The sequence below is a fragment of the Chaetura pelagica genome, unplaced genomic scaffold, assembly GCF_000747805.2.
Source record: "Chaetura pelagica isolate M959 unplaced genomic scaffold, ChaPel_1.0 scaffold423, whole genome shotgun sequence".
In the NCBI taxonomy this organism is placed as follows: Eukaryota; Metazoa; Chordata; class Aves; order Apodiformes; family Apodidae; genus Chaetura; species Chaetura pelagica.
The window spans coordinates 757,636-768,366 of record NW_009952686.1 but is presented as its reverse complement, the minus strand read 5'-3'; the positions used below and the strand labels follow the sequence as shown (position 1 = coordinate 768,366).

At 38.8% G+C, this 10,731-nt stretch overlaps 1 protein-coding gene across 1 annotated transcript in view; it reads left to right on the top strand.

Moving 5' to 3' along the window:
* The window catches only part of MCTP1 (multiple C2 domains, transmembrane 1), a 163,626-nt gene that overhangs the window by 8,551 nt on the left and 144,344 nt on the right, over positions 1 to 10,731 (top strand). The window contains exons 2-4 of the mRNA XM_009993781.1: positions 5,797 to 5,939; positions 7,379 to 7,458; positions 7,998 to 8,106. Of these exons, the coding sequence (XP_009992083.1) occupies positions 5,797 to 5,939; positions 7,379 to 7,458; positions 7,998 to 8,106 (332 nt within the window). The remainder of the gene's footprint in view (positions 1 to 5,796; positions 5,940 to 7,378; positions 7,459 to 7,997; positions 8,107 to 10,731) is intronic.

The window sequence follows — 10,731 nt, the reverse complement described above, 5'->3', positions numbered from 1 at the left end:
TGTGAGAATTGTAGAGCATATACAGGCATGTATATAGAAATGACTGAGTGGATATTAAAAATACATACAATTACAAAATTCAAACATAACTTCCTACGTTTTTGTGTTGTTTTTTTTTTTTCAAACAGAGAGTTTGGTAAGTAAAAGTTGCCATTTAACTTAAGCTGTAGTGCAGAAAGCAGTGATGATGGGAAATAAACCTTGTGGCTAAGAGCAGCACAACTCTGTCATTAAGACCTGGCAGAAAAATGAGATGAGTGGAAACCCTGCATTCCTGAGGCCCTTCTTACTGTGTCTTCTTTTGTGAGGTTTCGTGACTGTAAAAATTGAGAGACAAGTTATTGTCTGTCTAAAATGATTTTAGTGTGTGGCTGTGCTCAGAACTTCAACACAGGAAAAACAAACCACTGTATTTCTCTGTATTGTGTCCCTAACTGGACTGCACGGAAGCTGGGGTTTATGAAATGGACTTGCAGTATTTCTTCCTGATATTGTGTAATGCTCCTGGTAGGCTTCTTTTTATACTTATTTGTTCCCATCTTCCAAACAGGAAGGTGATTCATGGGTGCAATTGATCCCCAAGTGATCTTTACCTTAACATGTGGACCTGTCCCCAGGACAGATAAGGACAGATGAGGAAGTGTCAGGAACACAGAATCATAGAATGGTTCATCATTTCATCTGCAGTAGAGCCCCAGTTTTCATGGCAGTACCATGATGTGACAGGTTTGGTGTGAGCGTGAGTTAGAGAAGGAAGAGGTGTGGGCAATCAATTATAGGTGAGCACAAATAGGAGGCCAGAAGGTCCCCTACTAGTGCATTAAGAGCAGCAGGAGATGCTTAGAGGACATAACGTGGTGTTTCCTACAGTGTTATAGGTTATCCAGTCCCTTGGGGCTTATCAAAGTAGGAATCATGTTAATTCATCATAGAACGGTTTGGGTTGGAAGGACTCTTAAAGACTGCCATGGGCAGGGACACCTCCCAGCAGCCCAGGCTGCTCCAAGCCCCATCCAACCTGCCCTTCAACACCCCCAGGGATGGGGCAGCCACAGCTTCCCTGGGCAACCTGGGCCAGGCTCTCCCCACCCTCACAGCACAGAATTTCTCCCTCCCATCTCAGCTCCAGCTCCCTCTGCCAGCTGGAAACCCTTCCCCCTGCTCCCATCCCTCCCTGCCCTTGTCCCAAGCCCCTCCCCAGCTTTCCTGGAGCCCCTTCAGGCCCTGGAAGCTGCTCTCAGGTCTCCCTGGAGCCTTCTCTTCTCCAGGCTCAACACCCCAACTCTCCCAGCCTGGCTCCAGAGCAGAGCTGCTCTAGCCCTCCCAGCATCTCCGGGGCCCTAATTGCCTGATCACTGACCAATACACTTCTTCCAAAGCATGCATGACATGGCTTTGTTTTTGTTCAAGTTTTTGTAAACTGTCGGTCTGGAGCTTTTTTGGAGCTTTTTCCTCTGAACTGTGAAACTGTAGTTGTGATTTGATTTTAATTAGTTCAAAAAAAGGTCAAAATAATAAAAATTTATCTTCAGATTCTAGTAATAACACTAGGGATTGGGTTTTTTTGGATTGAGCTTTTTAGTCTTTCATTTATTTCTTTATTAGGCTATTTCTAGTATAAGTTAAAGCATGTTTCTTCCTTTTCTCTTCCATGATAAATGCCCCAGGGAGTTGCTAATTCATCAAATATGCTTATTTAATAATGAATCTCAAATAATTTCCCATTCTCCCAGTTGCGTTACTGTGTTTCTTATTCTTCAAGTGTTGTAGGAACACGTTTCTCTTTCACTTTAACTTCATATGACAATGTATAATGTAGCTAAAGGGGTTTTTCCTTTGCTAGACATGTGAGTGCATTGTGCTAATACTACAGATTGCAAAACGTGCATGTTTGCTGCTGGTGTTTGTAGGGGCTTTTATTCCTTTTTAATAGCTTTTGTTCTCAAAAATATTACTATCCCTAAGAGGGAAAAAAGCATGGATACATCTCTGCATCTGTATATGAATGTAGGTGATCACTGAGTGACTGCTTCCAAGTGGTAAATGTCTCACTGCAGCTTTGAATCATCTTATTACTCTACGTAAAAGCTCATGGAGGTGAAGCAAGAAGACTCTGAAAGTGCTAAAATAAGGATGAAAAAAGAAAGTTTATCAGGTTGTCAGGTCACCTGCAAGTTGTGGTGCATAAATGCACAGTGTGTTAGTAAAATGGTATGGATTAAATACTGTGTCTCTGCTCAGCTGCAGATACTGGTGTCAAAGGCTGAGTGATGCTCCTGAGCAGACTGGGGCAGTGGGGATTTGTGTCAAGACTAAGAAGAGGGATTCCTCTTACCAGGTGACCCACTGACCAGGGACAATGACATTGCCCTTCAGTGATCTCTATTCCAGGAGCCCAAATCCCTCTGAAGCCTCTGATGGGTAGTCGAGGTAAATTGACCCGGGATTGGTAGCAGCAGCTTGAAAGGAGACTTCCAGGCTGTTGTCCTCTGATGATTCAGGTGGAGGAATCTGGCCTGTTAATTCAGTCATTACAAGGCACCAAACACCTTCATCTGAGTGTTAAAAGAGAATGGAAAAATCTGCTTTGTTGGCATAATTTTACTGTGTCTTGCTTTTTCAGATGACTGTATGCAAATAGGGAAATACCAATGTTAAGGTTTTCTAGCTATTAAAAGAAAAAAAAATATTATTTTATGGCCAGATTCACTATGTTTCTGTGAATGCTTCCTCATAGGTTTTCCTTCATGTCCCTTTAGCTGGGATTGCACCTGCAGTGAGTGGTTTCCAACCAAGATGTTAAATATACATTGTGCCCTTTTTTTGTTGTGCCCAGCACACGCGGGGCTACGTGCTCCTGCTATTTTTGCTTTACCTGCCAGTTTTACCTGTCAAGGATCAGCCCTGCATTTAATGTTTTCAGTTTGCATTACCAGTGAGGAATGGAGGAAAAGCCGCACATTTTAGTGGAGAGGAAAGGTGGTTGGCTGCCTTGTCACACTGGCAGGGTCAACCCACATGTTTGTCAATTACAAGTGATGTATCAACAAGATTATTTCTGTAAAAGAGGAAAGGTGTAATGTGTAAAACCAACAGTGAGCTGTGCTTTTTAGGCAAAGCAAATCAGAGCCCTCTGTCCCAGAAGAGGGCCAGAAAGAGCTGGTTGTCTTGAAAACCAAATGCTTAAAACAATTTCAGGGAGATTTTAAACAATTTCAGTAAGATTATAATTTCAGAGCAAACAGTGTTTCCTTTCATTAAGGGAAGTTATTATGTTTATATTAAAGTGTGTTATCTAGGATCATAATCTGAGCTGCCAGGAAAACATTTATTTACTATACTTAAATCCAGTTTAAATCAATCTTCAGTCATGTCTAAAACACAATATCAGTATAAACTGCACATTTGCTTTTTTGTCTATTCTGTCCTGTGCCAGTGTGTGTTTTTTTCATTCTTTCCACTTCACAAGCATATCTACTATTTGCTTAAATGACTATTTACTAAACTACGGAGAGACGCTTGCAGTGTTCTACACTGATGTACAGAACTAGAGCTGCCTCCTTTATGGCAGGAATGAGTCTTCCAAAGAAAGATGAAAAGCTGTGATTGTTATAACCAATATTTTTTTTATGGGCACTGAATAATTAAGATTTTGTATTCCCTGTTGACTTTTGAGTGGAAGATAATAATAATAATAATAATAATAATAATAATAATAATAATAATAATAATAATAATAATAATAATAATAATAATCTTGTCTTCCTTAATACATACATCTTTAAAATTTGATGGTGACTTCTCAAGGAACGGAAGAGTTAATTGTGCTAGACCAGAATTTCTTACACCAGTGAAACTCTGCCTTAGTAATTTCAGAAGGACAGGAGTGATGGTAACCCTGTCATAAGTGAGATGAGAGGTTTCCACCACTAGCTTTTTTTGAAAGGGATATATAATTTTAGGTAAAGAGCACTGACATCTTGTGGCTTCAGGAAATAATGCAAACAGCTCTGGTCAGACCAGCCTTTGTGTTCAGAAGAGCATGATGCAGTTTTAACAAAAGCTAATGACTGCCTTTCCCAGTGGATGTAAACACAGGCCTCTACAATATGCCAGTCTTGTGAAAAATGCTAAAAGTATTTAAAAAAAGTCTGATTTTGTTTTCCTATTGCTCATGAAGATGCAATTATTATTCATGCTAGAATTGTTTATTTTAAGATAAGTCTTGGATCAGTTAGACCCAAATGTTATTAAGGCTCAGAATAGCTGAGAGAGAAATCAAAGTATGAATCCCATTCAGTATTTTTCACTATCATGCATTTCACTTCCATAACAATGAAATCTTACCAACTGGTATTCTAGGGAAGTCTCCATCTAGCATTCTCTTGTTTAAAGACTAGGCTGTATTTTTTTGTAGGTAAAATACGCAGGAAAAGACAAGTCTTTCTTCACACCACCTCCACGGAGGTGGTGGTGTCATGACAACCATCATAGGCATAACTTCTGTGTCCTGTAGCTGTGCCCTGGAGCCCATCCAGCTGTACCCTGACTGGCTTTCCCAGCTGGACCAGTTCCCAAATCCATTTGCTGGCTGGTTCCTGAGGTGCCACTGGCGCCGCATGGTAACTGCAACGCAGCAGATCTCAGCACAAGACCTTGTGCCTGGGGAAAAGGACTTTATTTTCACCAGAACTGATTTTTGGCCGTCTGCTTTCACACTCTCACACCTGCACACTCACATTCACGAGCAACGGAAGTGTTGTCTAGATTGTGGGTGATCAGGAGGGGAAGGACACCTGCTGACAGATCCTCCCAGCAGGTCCTCCTCACATCTCCTGGGGCTCCGGCTAGTGGAGTGACCATGTCTGTGCTGGTTTGGGGTGTGCCATGTCATCCCTTCTGGTATGTCAGCCTGCTGGCTGATTTATCAATGATTTATCTCTCAGCCTTGTCACACCTCTGTTCTTGCTCACTGTCCTTTGTCTCCCCACAGGGTTGTGAGGGACAGGACACAGATGTGCTCCTGGATGGCTGCTCAGTTCTGTGCCCCCAGCACATGCCACTCAGGAGTCCTCCTTCCACCAGTTCTTCTGTCACTTCTACACCCACATCCCACCCATTCTCCATTTGTGCCATGTTTATCAATTCTCTTCCAATTCCCCTCAGGGTTGTTTTTTCCCCCTCATAATTAATTGTTACTCATTGGTATCAGGGGGCTTAGCCCTGTGCTGCCCTGTGGGCAGGTGAGTGCTGCAGGAACCATCTGACCATCTTTGGGTGGACTCAAGAGTGGATTTGCTCCTTTGAGTGTTGTAGCAGGTCTGCACTGTCAAAGGGGGAAACCTGGATACAGTAAAGTCAATTAAAAGTCACAGTGGTGGTGTCAGTAGAGCCTGTGCTTTTTCAGAGATGTAGGATCATTAGACTGATCTGTTACAGAAACATTTTATTTCCTTTATAATCTGATTTTTTGTGATTGCATTAAGATAAAATCCTAGCCCTAAGAAGGATATGATTCTGTTAACTGAAAACTACACTGTAATAGCCAGTATTTCATTTATGACTTCTTGTATAGGTTGGAAACATCAGAAAGTGATGCAAGTTTGATATTAACAGAGTGAACTACCTGAGTGATGACACTGTGGAAAATAAAACAATTGTGAGAATGAAAAATTCTTTACTCAGATGCTGTTTTCAATGCAGAAATTACATTTTGTCATGTTCAAGCTAATTTTGTCTCCCTCCTCTTAATGTCTTAAAAGGACATAACAGACAGTATGTATGTGTCTTTAACAGGAACCAGTGATCCGTATGTCAAGTTCAAACTTGGAGGAAAAGAAGTCTTCAGAAGTAAAACAATACACAAGAACCTCAATCCTGTGTGGGAAGAAAAGGCTTGCCTTCTTATAGATAACCTAAGAGAACCATTGTATATAAAGGTGAGACACTTAATCTGACGTTTACTTAATCTGTTGAATTACAACAAAAAGCTCACTTTGTATTTTGTAATTTTTTTGTACTGAAAAAGTTACTCTGCAATAATACATTACTACAGACTGTTTGGAGATGACAGTTATTTAAATCACATCTGTGTAACGATGATGTAAGCATTTCCAAAAAAAAAAAAAGAGATAAATACTGGCAGTTTTGTTTATTTCAGCCCATGATTGTTTTATAGTTATTCACCGTGATCTTAGGAAACAGAAAAATAAACTGTGTTTCATGATAATGACATGCCTTCTATTTATCATTGCTTAGTTCTGATATAAAGCATAATCTTATCCCATTAAAAGCAATACTTTCTGAGATCAATTTCAGAATTTAACAAGGTGAGCCCCTGCTTCCCATAGGTTTTGGTGGTATTTTTACCAACATTGAAGACCTTCAGCCTGTCACATCTCAATTAGAGATTTGTATTATCAACTGTTCACAGTCTCACTCTCACTTAGAGCTGAAGGTATAACCCGGTCCTCAGAAATTGTCATGACATTGTTTGCCAAGAAAATTTACTTTACCTAGAGAACTGATTTTGATAATTGACATTGTCCCATTTTTTTTCAGTAATTCTTTTATCACAAGTTTTCTTTGTTACCACCCACCTTACTTTGTTTATTTCCCTGCAAAAGCTGTTCCAAATTTATTTGTTATTCTTCCTTCTGACTTAGGAAGGCAATAATCCATCCCAGGGCATTGATACCATCCCACATGCTGGGCACAGATCAGTGTTGGATGCCAGGAAGTTTGTCCAGGTGCTTTCTATTTTAGGTAGCAGGTTATCAGGCTGGGTCTTCATGGTAGGGTACTGAATGTCACAGTTTCCTTACACATCTGCATTAAGCTTTTGTCTTAGATTATAATATTTCTAAATCCTAGAAACGTACACAATCTTCAAGGCCTACAATTTTATAATTTCTAATGGCAAGGAAAGAGTTGTAATAACCCACTTTTCACAATCATATCGTGTCCTTCTGCCTGTAATTTGCAAAATTGATGAAGGCACAAATTAATGTATAGCAAATTGGTGGCTTTGCTTAACTTCAGTTATTCTTTTGGTCTTCTTCTTTTAGTGCCTCTGCTTGTAAAAATGCTTCTCTTGGTTTTATAAAATCTATGTTGTTCACAGAGGCAGTCTAGTAATAGGATTCCCCCACACCTGTAAATTCTTCATAGTGACTTTTATTTATATATAAGGAGTTTCAAACTTGATTTTGTGGCCAGAAAGCTTCAGGCTACTTTCTGATAGTCTTGGTTTAACATGTGGGAAACGTGTCTATCTCTGGAAAACGAGTTTCAAGAACCATTCATAAAGCAAGAAAATCTATTAAAAAAAAAAATAAATCCAATACCAAAAAATGCTTTTATCTCATCTGAATCTCAGGTCTTTGACTATGACTTTGGACTTCAAGATGACTTTATTGGTTCAGCATTTTTGGATCTCACTTCATTGGAAGTAAACAGGTACATCCTACAGAGTATTTCTTTATGGTTTATGCTCATACTATTTTTGTGGAATTGCAAATAAAACATGAAGCTTGAAAAGAATGATATAAACCTACACCACATAAATATAGCTGAGATAAAACACTGGTGTTTACGGAATTGCTGTAATATGAAAGTTAATAGTTTATTAACTGATCATTCACCACATATTTTACACTGTCTTCAGAGAGGTTTGTTTTATAACCACTTTAATCTTGCTTTTGTATTATCTTAATTAACAGCATTACCACCTACTGTTTAACTTTATTTTTTCTGGTTTTTAATCCATTAATTTTACAGTCCAGATTTAGTTACTTCAAGTGCTTAACATGGAGAAGTGGTTTTTACTATTTATTGGTGAGTGTTTATGCTGCAATATTTATATGCAGAAATGTGGTGACTTTGTGACACCATTTTCGAGTAGTTTCATATAAATTCAGGTGCCTTTTTTGTTATTCAGAAGTTTCATTATCTGAGAGCCTGACATCAAAATAAATGCATATATTTTTGTTTCCTAGGCAAACAGATGTTACTTTGAGTCTGAAGGATCCCCATTACCCTGACCATGACCTGGGAAGCATATTGTTGTCAGTTCTGTTGGCTCCTAGAGAAGAACAGCAAGAAGCGGTAATTTTAAGTATCTTAACACCTGTCATCACTCACTCTTGTGATTGTCCTGCGATGGAAGGACTTAAAGCACAAGAGTAAACCTCATTTTCTGGAATGAATTTTAAATTTTCAAGTTTTTAAAGTAGTGCTGAGCAGTGTTCCTTGGTGTAATACATCACACTTCACCTGAATTGGGTCCTCCCTCAGAAGGTACCGAGGGATGCTGATGGAAGAGGGTGTTCAGCAGTTTCAGATACAGTCACTTGCAGGTGAATGGTGCTGATTAATATGCAAAAACATTGATAAGCTACTGGTGAAGAATTTTGTACCTAGTGCTGCCATCTCTAGATAAGAACATTCAAATACCATTCCATACTGAAAATAAATTAAGGAAAGGTAACATTGCTGCCTTTTGGCATCCACTGGTGAGACACTACGTGATGCTTTTCAATTTCATGACCAGAATTCACTTACAAAGACGTGTGGTTTTCTAGGTTTATTGCAATTCCTGCATCCATCTCAGTTTTCTGAGCTGCTTAGTTCTAAGTGAAAACAGGTTTCAATTTTTACAGATCCTCTTGGTTTTGTCAATTTCTGTCTCTAGCTGGATGTATTTTATGAGCCTTTTTCATCTGACTTTTGACTTGAGCATTGCACTACACCTGGAGCAGAAATAAGAGAGATGACAGCTTGCTCAGAGGTTGTAAAATAATGTGCCTATAGAGAGGACAATAAAAAAAGTATTAATCTGATGGAATTTTCCATGGGTATGGTCAACTATATGTTTTTTTGCAAGAGCATCTGTGTTTCTGTGTGGTGTGTTGAGACACATCATCCTGTTACAGACCTGAGGAATATTGGTGGGTTGCAATACTGTACTTTCCCTCCTTTTCTCCTAAATATTATTTAATAGTGTAGTAAGTAAATTATTGGAACTAGGTGTCTGGTGTTCAATATGACAGAGATGCAGAGTTTTGAAAATGGGCTTCTTGCCTGTCAATTTTCCTCGTGACCTTCTGTTAGGATTTAACAAAAATAATGGTAAACAGTAATAATGTGCAGGAAGTTCACATAAACAGTGTATTTTTCTTTCTTTTAGCAACACGTTTGTCCAGGCAACTCAGAATTCTGCTTTGCAAATTTACACCACAAAAAAAGTATTTGACACATAAATTGAAAAAATAAATAAATAATTTCATTCAGTTTTTTTGTGTGTGTTCAGTTGGGTAAGACCAACATTTCTGAGCCAGCTGGGAATAGCCCAGTGGATTTAGTGGATTTAGAATGATCCTGCCATAATCCTAAATCATCCAGCACAGAAATAATAAGTTTTTAATTGGGAAACCATTATGCAGACAGCACGTTAGATTCAAAAACTGCTCCAGAAAATCACGGGTGAGAAAGTGAAATCAAGACACAACAGTGTAGTGCATGTCTCTCATATGGGCATTGTCCCATATTTAAAAAAAAAAAAAAAAAAAAAAAATTACAATAAAACTGTGGAAAAGGGCACAACATACATCAAAGAAAATGGTATTTGCATACTCCAGGAAGTAAAAAACAATAATTTGCAGAATCTGTTCAAGGGACAACCAGTTGCAGTGACCAGAGTACAATCTTGTAGTGACAGGATGAGGAGTAATGGTTCTATACTGAAAAGGGTAAATTTAGATGATATATTAGGAAGAAATTCTTTGCTGTGAGGGTGGGGAGAGCCTGGCCCAGGTTGCCCAGGGAAGCTGTGGCTGCCCCATCCCTGGCAGTGTTGAAGGGCAGGTTGGATGGGGCTTGGAGCAGCCTGGGCTGGTGGGAGGTGTCCCTGCCATGCAGGGAGGTTGGATCTAGATCATCTTTAAGGTTCCTTCCAACCCAAACCAGCTGGTGATTCTATGAATTCACAACTGAACATCACAACTAATGGGAGCACCACAGATGTGCTGAGGAGCAACATTTTCATACCCAGCTGACTGGTTTTAATAGGAGGAAGAATTGGGTTTGTGCTATTATACATTTCATTATTAGCTTTCTATTTAGTAAGTAAAACCTTTTACTGTAGCTCAAGTGACCTGTTTTCCTTCCCATTTAACCTCTTACATGGGACTTCATTCTGAAAATGCTCAAAGTTCAGATTAAAATTCTGATTCCCAATCTGAAGCTTTATATGTGTTACTAGAAACCAGTCCTCCAAAGATACTGATCTCTGAGAGGTTCTGACAAAGCTACAGTAACATCAGAGGATTTGTGTCATAAGGCAGGGAAGATCACCTACAAAATTGATATTGAATTGCTATATATGAATGTGCTAGGGGTTTAATAATTCAAGGCACAATTATTTTTAATTTAGTTACCACATGTAATTATTTATTTACTTATCAGATTTTATTTACTCTCTAATGAGTAGATATATTACAAAATATATTGCTCCAATTAAACTATCAGCCTTGGTTATTTTTTAAAGGTCTTGTAATAATGAAGATAATTTTTATTGAATTTAGAATGGTTGACTTAAATAAATTTTCAAGCCTTATGCTAGAGGATCAAGGTTGATTCTTGTCTGCTCTGGAAATGTGCACCCTACAATATATTAATTAAAGCAACTCCTACATTCCCAATCTCAGTAGCTGTTTGAATGATGCCTCTTTC